This window comes from Plectropomus leopardus, chromosome 20 (assembly GCF_026936395.1).
Source record: "Plectropomus leopardus strain MGB_pleo_1.0 chromosome 20, ASM2693639v1, whole genome shotgun sequence".
Lineage (NCBI taxonomy): Eukaryota > Metazoa > Chordata > Actinopteri > Perciformes > Serranidae > Plectropomus > Plectropomus leopardus.
Window position 1 is genome coordinate 17,329,850 of NC_142195.1, and position 17,685 is coordinate 17,347,534.

At 39.5% G+C, this 17,685-nt stretch overlaps 1 protein-coding gene across 3 annotated transcripts in view; it reads left to right on the plus strand.

The window, feature by feature from the left end:
- The window catches only part of strbp (spermatid perinuclear RNA binding protein), a 104,287-nt gene that overhangs the window by 58,420 nt on the left and 28,182 nt on the right, over window positions 1–17,685 (plus strand). For all 3 annotated transcript variants that reach the window (XM_088070777.1, XM_088070776.1, XM_042508862.2), the window contains exons 4-6: window positions 11,083–11,345; window positions 12,805–12,973; window positions 15,663–15,921. In XM_088070777.1, coding sequence (XP_087926903.1) covers window positions 11,083–11,345; window positions 12,805–12,973; window positions 15,663–15,921 — 691 coding nt within the window. The remainder of the gene's footprint in view (window positions 1–11,082; window positions 11,346–12,804; window positions 12,974–15,662; window positions 15,922–17,685) is intronic.

Here is a 17,685-nt window from a genome sequence, read left to right on the forward strand (position 1 = left end):
ATGTAATTGGGAGACATTTTGGACATTTTCCCTCGTTTTTTGATCATATCTAGTAATTCCTCAGCTAAGCCAAGCTCATTTCCTTGTCACCTTTTTTTTTTGTTTTTTTTTTAATTTTCAGTTTGCGGGACATCTCTCACCAAGTTGCTCATTATGTTTTTTTTCCTGTATTTTTGAAAGAAATAAAACTAATTTTCTTGGGTTTTAGAGGTTTAAATGCTAGTGAAAGGCATTTGAAGGTCAATCCAGCTGTTCACAGTCCAAGAGGGTGAGCAATGACAGAGAAGAGAACAAGAAAAAACCCAAATAGTTTAATCGCTGATGGCCGTGATGTTAGGTTTTCTAGATTGTTCTTGTCCATATGCTTATATTCCTATAGTTAAATCACTAGTAATTATGCATGGAATTAATGTTTTAAATCCTGCCTGTATTCATTTGTTGATGTTAAATGAGAGGGTTAGATAATACATTTTCATTAGTTCTCTACCAGTGCACAATCACAAATAATGAATGAGTGTAGACAAGACGTTTGTTCCCTACCTCATAGCACAAGAGGCACGCTATGGGAGGAAGAAGATGCCAATAAAGAAGCAGCGCGCTGTTTAAGCGAAGGAGAGGGCGTCTCAAAAGATCAAAGAGCGCAGCGGAGGAGGAGAATGACAAGTGGGGGCAGATAAGACCATAAAAAACATAAGTGATGGACAGAAACATGACAGATGAGAAGCGCAAAAGGATATGGAAAGCAAGAGAAGTGTGGAGAGGAGAAATGGGGGAGAGAAGGGAGGTTAAGAGCTGAGAGAGGTAGCGGGAGAAAGAGAGAGAGAGAGAGGAGGGATTGATTAATGGTCCTGGCCTGTGACAGTGGGAGCTTTTCCCTGAGGGGGGAGCTGAGCAGAAGATGAATTATTAAAAACTAGAACAAGGGGAGGAAGGAGGAAAAATGAGTGGAAAAAAGGAAGAGAGTGGAAGAGTGGTTTGTAGGAGAAGGCGGAGAATGGAGGAGAGGGGAGAAAATGAATGATTGAGAGAAAATAAGATGTTGCGGAAGGTGCTGAGGTTGGACATCGCAGAAGAGGGCACATGGTTGAGCTCATAAATAACCAAGGGTAATGAGACTAGTGTGTGTGTGTGTGTGTGTGTGTGTGTGTGTGTGTGTGTGTGTGTGTGTGTGTGTGTGTGTGTGTGTGTGTGTGTGTGTGTGTGTGTGTGTGTGTGTACTGTGATTAGTCTTGAGTTATGGTGATGCAGCAAATACTGTGGTGGGTGACCTTGGCAAGTGTCACCGCGCAAACCGCACAATACGCCAAACAGCTTCTTTATCGACTTTCCTCTGAGCTTTTTGCATTTAATGAATACACAGGCCGACAATGCTTCTCTGCGTCTTTATTTTTCTCCCTACACACACACCCATACAAACTTTTTGGATTTTTTTTGTCTGTGTCTTGTACATGTCATTCTCAGTTCACTGCTCAGTTTGCAGACATTGCCAAGCGGAAAGCTTTAACAGTTTTGCGGTTTTAGTTCCACTTCATATAATATGTTGAAAAATACTTTAATTTTTACAGCATCTTTGATGTACAATTAGAAAAAGACAGACTGTAACTAAATTGTCTTAAAAAGAAAGCATACAAATCTGTGAGGTTTTAAAAGCTTTGTTGAAACATATTTCAGTAGGACATTTTCCCGCTCCTCCATATGACATCATTTTATGTTTGTTCTTTTATTGTGATGTTTCCTCCATGCAGTCATGGCCGTACTCAGTTCTGTGATCGTATTGTGAGGAACACTGTAAAGCCAGCTCATCTGCTTTTAGCAGTCTGGTCATAATCTCTAATAGGCAGCAGACCATAAACCTGTAAAACCATGCTGGCACATTAAAGGGGGCAAAGGGTGTAGATGAAGAAATCTCTTCCTTCAGAGTAGTGCAGAGTAGTCTGGGTAGTGTAGTTTTGGGAGGCTGCTTTGTAAGCTTGATTGATGACAGCAGACTGTAGACCATGTCTACACATATATTGATATTTTTGTAAACAAATATTTTCCTCGATGTTCTGGCCTCTCGTTCACGCACATATGGAGTTTTAAGTAACTTAAACCGAGATTTTTTTAAACAGCTTCTATTTATCAAAACTCAGATTACTTTTTTATCAGTGCTGACGTGTAAAATAGTGTTTGGGAAATGATGGTGTCATCTCCTCAATTCACACATGCCCATTTTTGTTTTGTGTAATGAGCATATTGCTCCACCTCAGCATCCATTTAAAGTCTGCCAGAAATGACGGTTTTGGATCAGGACAATTCGAGCTTGCAGATGGTGGGACACTCTCAAGGGTAGGGTTGCTGTCGACCAGGAATAGAAGTAAAACTTTAGCATGTCCAGAGTATCACTTGTATGCTTTAGTGATCGCCTTCATTATATTGAAAAAGAAAAACGGTGATGAGATCTTCACTACATGTTTTTTAAAAAGGTAACTTAGCTGATATACTTTAACACCTTTAACACCAGAAATCCACACACAAGTGGTCAGCTGGCGAAGACTGACAGGTGCAGGTTTGAGTGGTGATGTGTCTGGGCTGTCCACTTGTGTTCAAATCACTGGAACACATGTTAGTGCTCTTTGTGACTGTTGACACAGACAGGGGACCAGTAGCATCACTGGCTTTTCCTGCTGCATGTCCACTCTGTAAATGAAGGAATAGCAAAACAAACTCATGCTGCATGCTCCTCCTGCGTCTGGGACACTGTTGCTAACTTTTGTTGATGCTGGACAATACTTACCGTAAGTTTTTTTTTTAAAGTGCAGTGATCAAAAATTGTTTTAGTGATATTTAAAATGTGAAATATTTATGCTCACCATTTCTTTGCTACATGACAGACTGGAAATTTTGCAGAAGTGATGGCATGTTCTTTATAATGTTTTGTATGATGTTTTTCTAGTTCTGTTTTAATGTGTCTGTTTTAATCAAATGTTTATCAGGACAGTTGAAAGGTCCGGCTTGACATGTACACCCTATTTGTTATTTTGCTGTTGGATGATTTTTTATATATATTTGAATGTGTACTTTGCTATCATGTGTGTGACAGCACACGTGGTAATTTGAAAAACAGCAGAGAGAGTGAGAGTGAGAGAGAGAGAGAGAGAGCACAATAAAACAGGATAGCAGAGTGTGTCGGGCCGGCTTGCCAAGCAGAGTGCAGATAAATCACAGGATGAATTTTTAATGCAATCTCCCCTAGGCTGCTGGATGTTACAGAGACGGCACGCAGTTTTTTTATTTGTGTGTGTTGGTTGTTCCATCACTCACAGCCTATTTTGTGATGGGTTTTTGAAGTTTCTGAGGTTTTTTTTCTCCTTTAACTTTACTTGGTTTCATGTTAGGCTAAAGAGGTGTGAAATCTGCTCAAACGCCACTTCCTAAATAGTTTTTTTTGTGGTATTTATGGGTGGTGTTGATTTGTTTTTCTGGGTTTCAGTGTAGTTTTACTACGAGGATCTTTCGGCCTCTGTTGTCAACTACAAACAAACGTTTGTTTCTGCAGCTGGCTAAAAATATTAAAATCCAGTTTGTTTTTATCTCCCTGCATCTCCTTCTGTCGATCTCTCAGCGTTGGTCGTTTGTTTACTTTTGGAGGCCTTCTCCTTTTCTCTGTCATCCTCTTCTCTCCCTCATCTCTCTGACTCTCTTCACAGTACCTCGTTGTGTGTGCTGTCATCCAAGTACTCGCTATGCACTTTAGGCACATGACTTATTAAAAATAAGAGCACACAAACACCTCAGGCACACTGTGCAAGCACACACAAACACACATACAGTACAATGCTCCTAAACGGTGCTGTAAAAATAATAGATTTTATAGCAGGAAAGAAAAACGACACGGGTTTAGAGGCTCCAATCAAAGCTGATATTGTTCTAGTGAGTCTTGTCCTTGGCATTGGGTCATGTAATTTATAGCAGATGGCCACAGAGAAACACGATGAGACAGGAAGAGACTGACAGAGAAGATGGAGAGGAGAGTCATTGGATTCTGCCGCTTCTAAAGTGAAGTAGCTGCCGCTGACAGGGTACGTGTCTAACCACCACACCTTGAACTGAAATGCTTCTCCTGCAGATTGGGGGGTGATGGATGGAATTGATGGAGGTGATGGAAGTAATGTGTGTAAAACACTGTGAGTAATTGAATGTGTAGGTTTATATGTGCATATGTCATTCATAATTTCCATGTTTAGTGACAAGTGTGTTGGATTTTTGCCATTATATGTTCAAGGTGTTCTTGTGTTGGAGTGTGTGCATATTAGTTTAGTACACAGCGAGTTGTAAATGCTGTGTAATGTGGTTATGTAACATGGGGCTGCCAGCCGGGCGGCCTCACTGGAGCATGAAATGGAGTGTAATTGGTAAGTGTGTGGTCTAAAAGCGCTATGCAACAATGGCATACAAAGGTATATAGTCGTATGGTGTGTGTGCTGGTGGCTTGCAGACAGGGATTTAATTTTTTTTTAATGTGCTTGTCTGTTTCTGATTCCTAGAATCAGGTCAATTAGATAGAGGGGAAGAATCACAGGTGGTTAATTTTTTGCATCCCTCATATAATTTTACAGGATCTGTATTACTCATAATAGGCTCTTTGCAAAGTTATCCATTGTTTCAGATGTCGGAGGTTTGGTTAAATAATTTGCTTTGGAGATAGATGTTGAATTTATTGTATTCTAAGAGGGAAAAATGGAGATCTGTGTCCATGTTTTCATTCCACAGTGAACTAAACATGTTTATCTCAAATTTTTTTGGTTATTTATAAATGTTATACATCAATTCTACATATTCACATAATTGAAACATAAATCATTTCAGGTAACATGATCCAGAAAGTGCTCCAAAAGGAAACGCAAGAGATAAAACAGCTTAGAAAAGTGATGTTAATGTACTTTTTTTTTTTTTTTTAAATTGGAGTAAATGTATCAAACAGTAGTGCAATTATGCCCAATTTCGGGGGAATATTTAATCTTGGGACATGTCAGGGGGATTAATGTGGTGTGGTGTTATTTGTATATGTTTGGCCATCATTTAACTCCAACTATTTGGGAACATGAGCAGTAAGACGATCAGACAAGTTTTAATAAACCTCCAGATAAGCCAGTTTTGAAGAGTATTTCTGACTTTTTGTGTGCATTCACATTTATGTTTAACTCAAATCAAAGTGGTTCTGATCAGACCTGCAATGATTAATCAATTAGTTGTCAACTATTCAATTAATTGTCAAATACTTTGAAAATTGATTCATCTATGTGAGTAATTTTTTAAGAAGAAAAATTCTCTGATTCCCACATCTTAATTGTAAACATTTTTCTGGTTTTCTTCCTCCTGAGTAAACAAAATATATTTGGGCTCAGAACTGGACAAGACATTTGAGGAGTTTATGAAACACTGATCAACATTTTTCATAATCTTTTGACAATTTGTTTACCAAATGTCTAATCAATTAATTGAGAAAATGTTCAACAAATTAATCAGCAATGAAAACAGTCTTTAGTTACAGCCCTTGTTCAGATAATATGGCTGAAGTGTTGGTTTGTTTGTAACCGGTCTGATTTTCTAAACTGCTTGTGTTTCCTGCCTTTTATTCTGCTGTACTTTATTGTAGAGTTAATGGCTTGTTTACTTTGCTATGGCCATTAGGCTATCATATCCAAACTTGATTTGAGCATGATATATTGAATTATTTGACTTAGTAACATTAACTTTGGCCCTAAGCCACCTGAACTTAATTTTCAGTTTCAAGGATCAGCTTTAGTTCATTGTGCTGAAATTGGACTCAGTCTAATTTTGTTATTTATTGACACTGGGGGTTGTTTGAGGCATCTGGATGGAGATCTGTGATTTATTTCACTCTTACTCATGCGCTCACATATACTTACAAGGAAGGAAGAACAGATTGCGCAATTGACCTCCTGGTTATATGGCTGTCAGGGTGAAATCAAGGACAACCAAAGTGTTGTCTCTAACGGAAGGAGTGTGCGTCTTTGTAATCAGGTTGTGAAGAGGGCATGAAAGCAATGTGCGCTGTTTCACCAGAGAGCACTTTTCGGTCTGTTTTTTCTCGAAAATCATGCGGCTGTTGTCTCTCAAATTAGTGTGAAACTGCGAAATCCTGCATCACTTCCCATCTTGGCCACAGCAGCTTGCTTATCCTGTCGCTTGTCTAAATGTCTGCAACATTATCTGGGCACACGCTGGCCTGGGGGGTCGATTCCTGTCAGTGAGTCCTCCTTAACTGCTCTGATTTACATGGTGATCAGAGCGGCTGGGCAACAACTCCCCCATGGTTGAGTAGTGCGGACGCACACACACACACACACACACACACACACACACACACACACACACACACACACACACACACAGATACATGGACACTCTCTTTGCAATGTGGTTTATGGCTGCAGAAGCTCACATTAGCAACGGCTCATAAAATCTGCGACTGTTGGTCTGTTAAACAGTCCTGTGAGAAGACACACAAGTATAAAGATACACACAAGATTGTACACGTTCCTGTAGGTGCACACACACATTCACAGTTACAGTATCACCTTTTTTTGTACAGTACTATTATCTGAAGCCAAAACGTGACATTTTATCTTTAAATAAAACAGGTAATACATCACTGGAAGGCTTTTGAGCTGCTACAAAATCCTGTCTTTACTCCGCCTTTGCATTGTTACATCATGACCTCACCATCCCAGCATATCCTTATGTGTTTGAACATTGTCATGCCTTTGACAGTTTTTTCCCCCATGCCATCCAAAAGTCATTGTCTACTGTCTTCCTGCTTCCATGTGAATGCACCATTACTCATAGCTCAATAAAGCAACAGTGCAGTGATTTTCAGTGTGTCGTAACAATAAATTCATTCTCTATTATTACAACTATTGCACTTTTAATTACCAACAAATTATTGAAAAAAGCATTTAAAAATTGTTTTGTTTGACCATGAGAAATCCCAAAAGATTTTACATTTTTAATGATAAAAAACAAAGAAAAGCAGGAAATCTTCATATTAAGTTTATGCAGTAACTAAGTAAAACTGTCATTGTTTTTTAGTCAATTGTTGCCCTGCACTACCACAACTGAAGCTGCTTACATTTTCCCTTTAAATAAGGGAGAGTCAATATTTTCTGGCTAATGCTTCATGATACTAACAAAGATCTGTTGAAATTAGCATTTAGTAAAATGTCAAATAAAGCCATGCATCTCAAAATAAGACTTTTTTAAATATTGTCATCTTTTTTCAAGGTATCCTAATTCACTCCCTGTCACTCCAGTGCCAAAGTGTTGAGAGAATCAGTCTGCAGAGTCTGGAGTCAAACACTGCCAAAAGTTTGTGTCACACTCTACATACTGAGCTACACATGCTGTGAGGCTGCAGTTATTGTGCAGCGCTTGTCCTCCATTCTGTTAATAGCTTTATCTCACTCACTCTGGTGAAAGAGAATGTCACCAGTTCAATTAGGAATGGAATAGAGTGTGTGTGTGTGTGTGTGGGGGGGTCCTTGGATTTCAAGTAGATTGATAGTAGCACTCAAACTACACTAGCCATACTACAACTAAAAGGTCATCTGGCTTGTGTGTGTGTGAGTGTGTGTGCGAGTGTGTGCGTGCGTGCGTGGAAGCATGCCTGGTGTGTGGTTCTCTTTGAGGCGATGTGTGTACTGAATAAAGGGGAAATGTGGGTCTCGGAGATAAGCAGCTTGTTGAGAGCAGCCTCCTCATGTTGAACTGGGTTATGCACCTCAGGCTTCCCAGCACAGTGCGATACCCTCTAATGATTAAAAATGAACCTCGTCCTTCAGATTCAGGTTACCAAGGGATGATGTAAACAATATTGTGTTATCCTAATTGTTTTTCTCAGCTATGATTTCTTTATATTTCCCCAGAAAATGAAGATGGAGTAGAACAAAGAGTTAAAGTGAAGAAAGAGATAAAAAGGCAGACAAAGCAAAACTGAACTCCAGTGATATTTTCAGGGCTGTCCTAAATACCAGTTCTGAGACACCAAAGCTTCAGTGAAAAATATCCACAAATAATCAAAACCTCAGGGGGGATGAGAGACAAGAACATAAATCAAATCTGTTTTCAGTCTGTGCTCCTGAAATAACATGACAATTAGTAAGGCTGTAACCACCCAAAGAAGATCTTTGTCGACTGAAATTCTGCCTACTCTCCAACCAATCAGTTGGTCGATGGGGGGAAAAAATAATTGTGATCTCTAATGTAGTATTATCTGAAAATAAACTTTTCACTGTAACGTTTGTTTCAACGCTAAGCGTTGACAGGACTGATGGAAAAATTTGACATACTGGATGTTACAGAAATTAACTCTGGGGTTGACAATGTCATATACAACATAACGTCACTAACCTTTAATATCTCTGTAACACTATACAAGGGAGACTTACTAGTTTTAGCTCACAAGCTAACATTAGCCATCCTGCTGCTCCAACAAAGGCTGCTTCGGTGTGATCGTATACATTTCACACGCTGTGTAATCCAGCCTTGAACTGCAGAATCTTTTTGGAGACTTATTAAAATAAATCTGTAGTGATAAATCCTACACTGGATGTCTTCTGTGATTATGTATCTGTTTTCTGATTCAAAATGAGAGTTGAAAAATGTTTAACTTTGGGTAAAACTCGTCACTGTCATCAGCTGTCCAATCACTGGAGAGAAGGGTCGGGCCAAATACCATAAAGACGAACTATCACAGAAGACAAATAAAAGTGCTCAACAGCAAAAACTGCTGTTTCCAGCTGAGGAAAGAAATGCTTTGGTGGAAACACACTTCAATCAGCCACTTCATGAGCATGCAGGTCACAGTAATATCATCCATAACAGCTAGAGAAAAAGAATACCATGTAAGACAGTTAAACTGACACTTGACACTGACACCTCTTGACTTTTTGAAGATCATCTTAGTATATTTTGAAACTTTTCCAGACTATAGACTGTGTATAAAGATGGATAATATGTTTCTACTTTCCCCCACTTGCAAAGATGAAGCAAAAATATCCTGTATACAGCAGTTTGAATTTTATGCTGGTGACATAATTTGGAGCCAGAGTGTGTGCAGTAGCGATCTCCGCAGTATCGAATTCCCGCCCATACACCTGTCAGACCAATCACAGTCAGAGCTAGCTCAATTATGATATTAAATTCTCTTTTTATAGCATCAAATTACTTATTAAACCAAATTTATCAAAAAAATAACACTTGAAAGTAATCGGGAGATAAGAAGAAGAACTACAGAAAATGATGAGCTGCACTTTTTAATTTGGGCCCATGTCCTGTCTGCCAACATGAAGGGGGTGGGGTTTATGAAGATACTGCAGCCAGCCACCAGGGGACAATCAAGATGCCTTGGTTTCACTTTTGGGAAGTTGTAATGTCATCCATATTTATGTACAGTTTATGTACCAAATGCTTGACCTTTTTCAACGTCATGCTAGTGTATATGTAAGCCTGTCACAGATGATCAAGCTGTCATAGTCACAAAAGTAGACATGTCATTAAGTTTAAATGCCCTTTTCTGAGAATAACTAGTATTAATGTTAATGCATAATGAATTTTGTTGTATAACTATTTCTTAATTAATAGGCTATTTAGGATTTGTATGGTTAATGGTAAAGAAAAGCAAAGTCTTTAAATACTGATTCAGACATCAATTACCTTAGCAATGATCTAAACTTCTAAGCTTTTTTATCGGCATTAGATATTATTTTGATGTACATAAAAGTAATGCAGATAAAAAGGAGAATAAAAACAAATAATGCAACAGAGGTGGTATCACTGCCAGTCATGAAAGCACTGAGGAATTGATATGAAATATGTTATGACAAGCACCGCTGTATATTCATGATTTCATTTCTCCTTTTAATTATACAGTAGCCCCAAAGAATTTACATTATGTGTATTGCTGAAAATGTTGTGCTATGAAAATTGATTAAAATGCACTCTGAATGTAATTAAACTTGCAGAGGGTTATCCCATCATCTGTTCTCTGCATTGCCACTTAAGTTACCCGTCGCATCAGTTTAACATTACATTAAATCACATTAGTTAATATCTAATGGTCAGATGTTTAAATAATCTCTCACATCACAAAGCTGCCACGCACTGAAATGCTGTGACACGAAAAAAGATATAAACAGCCGACATGTAATTTACAACGTGTTTCATATAAATGCACAGGGGCCCATCTGGGTGGCATTAATTGCAGAGTGTGAATCACAAAAGCCTGAGTTGCACCTGCTCCCCTTCATCTTTTTACCTTTCCATCCGTCTTTGAATTCAGCCTTCCCTGCCTCAAACATTTTACGTCATATTTAACAGATTCCGTACTGTTCCCAAAGCCCTCCTTCGCTTTTCTCTATTCTCTTTGTGCTTGGCTTTCATGCCATGCCTTTTCTATTTTCTGTTGTTTACTCTCCTCTGTGCTCCCCACGTCTGATGCCTCCCACCTGATCTCCTCCACACCTCCCAAAGAGTAAGAGGGAGAAAATGAGAAAGAGCTGACATAAATTCCCAGGGCCAGAATGTCCGATTGAATTAGGACACGTGGAGAGGATATGAGGATGGTGGTCAGATGAATTTCTGACAGCTGTGTGTATGTGCACATGTGTGCATGCATGTGTGTCAGGGTCAGGGCCATTAAATAGAAGCTGTCACTGAGTTAAGAATTGATTTTTCCCATAAAAGAGATACAACGTCCGCATGGAGGCACACAAATTTGTACTCATGTGTGGTGGGACACTAAGTTTGTGTATTTAATTTGTTTGCCGTACTGTTGTAGTGCAGGCATTTGTGTGTGTTTTTAATTTGGTTGTGTGATGGAGAATAGTCAAACCCAACAGGGAGCCCAAAGCTCAATTTGATGGATTAAAGCTCAATGTGTTGTTGAAAACATCTCTCCAGTGGTGCCTGTGCTGCGTGTGTTCGTGTGTGTGTCACTTTGTTTTAGTGTCTAAGTCCATTTTAATCAAACTAAACTAACTAAACTTAATCACTAACTCCTACTTTATCTTTCCCTTTCAGAGGTCCTTCCGTTCCTTTAGTAACGATGACCGCCATGTCATGGCAAAACACTCCACCATCTACCCCTCCTCTCATGAGCTGGAAGCCGTTCAGACGCTGGTGTCCACTGTCGAGTGCGCCCTCAAGCACGTCTCTGATTGGCTGGATCAGAGCAGCAGCGACGACCACAGCCAAGTAGACAGCCAACCAGCAGACAGCACAGAGGAGGAGGATCCTGGCGACGAACCCAGCAATGAAACTGAGGATTCAAGCGACAGCTACAGGTGGAGTAACAATGACACATAATAGAGCTCGTCACAATAATTGTCACAATAATTATCAGCTTATCGTACGATATCTGAACATGACCTCGATCATTTCGTATTGATGACCTCAATACTGCCTATCATGGCCAATGTGGTGCCACAGCAAACAGCAGGGTTATTTGACCAATAAGACTTTGGTGCAGCGCTTCTCCGTTTTTTTTCTCTCCACCCCTGCCTAGTTGTGCGAGTCTTAAGAAAAAAGACATTATACGTGTGACACAGCGTAGCTCACCAATAGCCCCTGGCAAAGGGACAAAAAGGAAATCATTTTTAGTTTATCCCCCAACAACTTCATCCAATGAAATCACAAACAAACTACAAGGAGCTGACTGTGGCACACTGGCTATCATTATGTGGCACATTATAAATGAACAAATGCGATGTTCCCAGAGCTTCGCTAAGCTTTTCTATTAGTCTAAAGAGATGTCACTTGGTTTGTTTTTGTTTGCCAAATTTTGTATTAAGTCTGAAACTGGGTAATTTTGGGTTATTCCTTTAAAGGAACAATGATTTTAATTATACTTTCTTTTGTAAAGTATCAAATGCTAATTACTTTTCACACTAAAGCTTTCCTATCCATTAAAGGAATAAAAAGCCCCCAAAAAATAATCTTAAAAAAATGTTATTAGGAGCATTAAATGGTTTTGAAATGACTATAATTTCATTTATCACAATTATTTCTTGGACAATTTATTGTCCAACAAAAGTTATTACCATGGCAGGCCTAAGTAGAATTGCAACTGATGGTTCTGTAATTAAGTTTTTTAATAATGTTTGAATATTTAGTCTATAAAATGTCAAAAACTTGACATGACGTAGGAGTTGGCGTCCTCTTACTTGTTTTATCTGTTTAAAAAATGTTCACTAATAGTTCAACATATTGGGAAATACTGTATTTCGCTTTTTGGCAGAGAGTTAGATGAACAGCAGGAGCATGAACGGCTCGGAGGAAATTAACCTAAACCACTTGACAATCTCTGGGCACAGTCTCCATGGTTGGCTATCTTCATGAATCTTTTTATTGAGGGTTCACTACTTCTCATTAAGGTCTTGGATTGCCTTGTCGGATCTTATTTTGCAGTCTTAACTGGCACCTTATATTTTAATTTGTTCATCGTACAGCTATTTACCAAAGATTACATAAAATATTGAGGCATGTTAAGACATTCTTCATTTAAAGTAGTTATTATGTTTGGCAAAAGATGTTGGAAAGTATGAATACTCATATTAAATATGATAATGTGACTTTTCTTTTAGATTTACACGGTGTTTTGTTTCCTGCACAAGCTTCGATCTTATTCAAAAATAGAAAGCAGTAGCACTTGATTATTTTTTTGCTGTGAATTTAAAATTCATTTTGGTTAAAAACCACCTAATAAACAATTGTTACCTGTTGTTTATTTTTCCTTAAAAACAGAGAGCCCAGCAGTGGCGGCGTGCTGTGTGGAGTGATGAGGATCGGCCTGGTGGCCAAAGGCCTCCTGATCAAAGGCGACATGGACCTGGAGCTGGTGCTGATGTGCAGAGACAAACCCACACAGACACTGCTGGACACTGTCTGTCACAATTTACCCACACAGATAGAGGTTAGAGACACACACACATACACACATGCATGCAAACAGATACCTCATTTTACGTCTTAACCTCTTCGTCTTTTGTTTTTCTCATACAGTCGCTTGCAAACATACCGTTAACACACATTTGCATCTTGGCTGTGCATCAAACCTTCAGTCATAGTCTGTCAAACGTAATCCAAGAAAGCTCTATTTCTACTGAACACTCTTCTCCAGTGTCAGAAATTAAGCGATTTGGATGAGCTTTCATCATTTTATGAGTGTTCCTGCTTGAATTTGGCAACTCTTACTGCTACGTGTGTACGTATAAGTTCATGTGTAAATGCAGAGAGAAGCGAGAAGTGTTGGCATAAGTAGGCAAGAGACAGCAAAGTCGTCAAGTGAGAAGTTGAGAGGTGTTTTAGTATGTATGAGTCATGTGTGATTAATGCTCTCGTCACTACCACAGCATCATGTTTCCTCTTGAAGAAGTCATGGCACAGGAATACAAAACACGCTGATCCCTACAGTACACACAGAGTGTACACAAAGTGCAGGCACAAACAGACAGGATTTATTTTTTACATGCTGTCACTTTAACTTTTGGACTTGTTTGCTTGTAAATTATCTAGGAATTAAATTGTATTAAACTTTTTCGAGCCTTATGTAGCTCCCAGTGATTGCAGTCCACCATCCAAGTAATTTTTTAGATATATATTGTTGCAACCAAGTGAACTTTTACATTCACAAAAAAATCAGTTTGAAGATAAAGTATTTCGCACTAACTAAAAACGTGGTTAAATTTCCCATCCTGGCCAGCTAGTGCAGAAATGACCCAATGAATAAATTCTGCCCCCTGCCTCTGCTCTGCTTGTTCTCTAACTCAGCTAAGTGGTGTGAGAGAGGAAATGACAAGAAGGAAAAAGCGCATGTGTGTTTTCTGTCTGTGTGGGCAGGGATGTAATGTTGTGTCTCAGCCCAGTGACCAGAGATTCTGATTTTCTCATCTAGGCCAAATGGGATGTAGATGGGCCCTCTGCGAATCACTGCTCACTTAAGCAGTGTTCGAAACATACACACAAACACACCCATTTGTTTTTGTCACTTAGGAGGACATTTCATAGACTTAGATTAATATCCTGGACACTAACGCTAACCTTAACCACAACTTCCCATCCCCATTCATACAAATTCATATTCACCCTGGTTTCCTGCTCCAACCCTGATTTCATATCGTAAGGGACCAGTAGCTCACAAGCAAGTAGCTAGGAACAAAACCTAAGCAGGGTCGAGCATGGTCACAACTTGGAGGGGAAAGCATTGAATAACTGTGTGAAAGGGGAGAGGCTTGGACCATAGAGACAAAACACTAGACGTCATGCTCTGAAAAGCATGCCCACAAGAGGGGAAAACCATCGCCGCCACAGTATGCACCCAAAGGCCTGTGGCTGGCTAGAAACATTAGATTTCAGCATGTCAAAGAATTATCTGAGCACCATATGTCTACCAGTGAAAGTGGTTAAATACTTACAACTATTTAATGGTATCACCAGGTAAGGTCATCATTTAATCTAGCAAAGATCAGGCCTTGCATAGAGTAGTTTACTTCAGCATTTATAGTTTGGCTGAATTAGCAACTGTAACATTTTTAAGAGTGTCAGGATCCCATAGTTTTCCAAATCTTCCTGCTGTTGTCTGTATCCACTTTTGTCTTCTCAAAGTCTCAGTGTTTCTGTTCGGCAGCTTTGAAAAACTTATTTATGTATTCTGTACTCTGCTGGTTGTGCATCTCACCACACAGCAGCTTTTAGGCATTTTTCATCTGTTTGCTAGAAACTGACAAAGAGGCACCTTCACGCAATACAAAGTCAATGAGGAGCGATTTATTGTTTTCCCCTGCGGTGGGGACAGAACTTAATTGTGCCCTGTCTCTATTGTTTTATTCTACATCCTCGGGATGTAGATGGCCTCTATTTTTACCCTGTAAAACCTGGGAAAATAGGATTTGAGTTCTAAAAAAAAAGAAGTTCAATAACATTTCCTAAAACTATCAATGAATGAATAAAATAGAATTTTTTAAGAATGAAAGGAAAAGAAAGAAAAGACCTTAAAAACTTCAGAAATGGGGCGTCCGGTAGCTGAATGGATAGCAGGCGCTCCATTAGTGAAGGCAGTGTCCTTGCTGCAGCGGCCCTTTGCTGCATGTCATCTCCCCCTTTCACATTATTGATCTGTCTATTAGCCTTTTTTTGTCTCAGTTGTGTTTTCGCCAATCTCACACCTTTTTTTCAGTGCCCTTTTATTCATTTCCTTGTGTCAGGTGTATGATTTTGACGGATCTGTTGGTACAAATGTGACTTTTTAAAACTACACTGTTGACAATAATGTGAAGACAAGAAAGAAAGAGATACATTGCTTTCTCACATTTTAAAATGCTTCTTTAGTTCAGCATATCACTCATATCTTAGGGACCAAAATAACCCCTTTTGGAAATATCAGGAGATACCATAACTGCAAGGCTAATCAGTTTCTCAAATGTTTTTCCCACGCATGTTTTTCACTTGACATTTCTACTTTCGTACTTGACCATGTTGTTGCAGCATTTTGAAGCAGCAGTAGGCTCAGATATAGTCTGCTTCTTTTTTTAATCTGCATCGAGTGCATGCTTTGTGGCCTTGGCCTCTGACCATCCACTTGTATCTGTTTTTACACATGACAGAAGCTGACAGAAGAGAAATATGAGGTCACGAGCTCCTCGACCGAGGCGGCCATCTTGGTACGAACTACAACAGAGCCTAAACTCACACTGACGATCACCCTCACCTCGCCGGCCATGCGGGAAGATGAGGAGGAGGAGGAGGAGGAGGAGGAAGAAGAAGAGGAGGAGGATGAGGAGGAGTTGGAGAATGGGGAGGAAGGACAGGAAGAAGAGGAGGAAGTCGAGGATGAAAAGGAGGAGCAGGAAAAGAATGGGCGAGGTAGTTTTTATTCCCTTTTCGCACTCCACATCCCAACAGAAAATTTTGTTTCATATTGTATCTGTATATGTTTTTATGTCCCTTAAAACAGAGGTATGACCTTTTTAACACATGCTGACACAAGACAAGACAGCTGCAGTACAGGACGCATACCAGAGCTGAAACACACAGGAACTGTCTGGTGCTCAGTCTAATAACCCCCACCCCCCAAACCACCCCCTTTTCATGGGTATCAGGAACTGATTGTAATTGGTTGTGGGAGGTGGGACGGGGAGGCAAGGCCAGCAGGCCAGCAAAATCAATAACCGAGCAGTAGCGAGCTGCCCATCCATCCTGTGGCTCCCGTCCAACGAGACACTCAGGTCTGAGAGAGATGAGAGACAGCATGAAGGTTAGCTGTACATCACGCCATGTGCCACAGCGAAGACGGCTCATATTTTTCTCTCTAGCGTACCAAAAAGAGCACACGGAGGGGAAGCAATGCGCACACAGTCGTATTTTGCACCCAAGGGATAAAGATACCTGTCACACTGGATGTCTAATCGCTCAGATTTCATCAGGAACCTGTAGAGGTTGAGGGATGTGGGCCAGTCTGTCTAAAAGGCTCACATTGTAAAAGGCAGGGTCTAATACGTTTGCACAAATACTACTACTGCCACTACTACATGTTAACATGTGGAGTGACAGGCACAGATACCAGGGTCAGCACCTTTTCTAGCTCTCTTAAAGCTATTGCTGCTTGTGTCTGGTCAGGACCTTATTATCAAAGTATTAGAGAGTCTGTAAACAAATTTTTGGTAGACGAGCAAGCTCATGCAATAAGACTAAAAGCTTTGCACCAGAATGTTTCAGTAAGCTCCGGCTAGTTAAGTGCTGTTACATGGATCAATAAAGCCTTCTGATCTGATGTCAGGCAATCAGTATATTTATTTAAAATAGTGCTTGTTCATCTTATCTGTTACTTTAATCAGTTACCATATAATTCTGGGTTACTACGTTTGAGTGTAGTTTAATATTTGATTGAATATAAGTTATTTCATGCTTGTGTGTTTTTAAAGGGATACTTCACCCTATAAATTACTATTTGTATATCAATTACTCACCCTGTGTTACATTAAATTTGTGATGAAAACTCCTTTTTCACAAATCCAAAAATGGAGAAAATTCTTGATGAATAGAAGTCATAGGGGTCCACATTTAACAACAGCAAAACATACAGTATCAAAACATCTTTTTACAAACTCTCATACAATTTATGCAGTGTGTAACACACTGAGCTAAACAGATTTTGAAACATGTTATCTATATTATCTTCAAAGCGAGACTTCATTGACAAAAAACATAATTATTACCTTGCTGGACAAGGCAGCTGCGGGTCTAGTGCTGCCTCAATCAGTTAGTTAGTGTGTGTTATTTTTTTACTTTGGTGTTTTAAAGGGTTAGTTTAAATCCACCAAAGTCACAGGGTCCTCTCCATATCAGTGCACAGGTCCACTTCTTAACATTTAATTGCGAGGACCAGGAAAGCTGATAAAATGGTGTGTAACTTGTAAGCCAGCAGAATAACATTTTTCTTCATGAATTCAATGTAATACAGGCTGAGTAATTGATATACAAATGGCCATTTGGGGGTTGAAGCATTCTGTCGGATATAGCTCACTGCTTTGTGTGGTCACCAAGGAAGGGAGGGTGCTGTGACAGTAAATTAGACAAGACACGATCACAAAGGGAAATTTTTTAATCAGACTGAGGGAGAGGACAGGC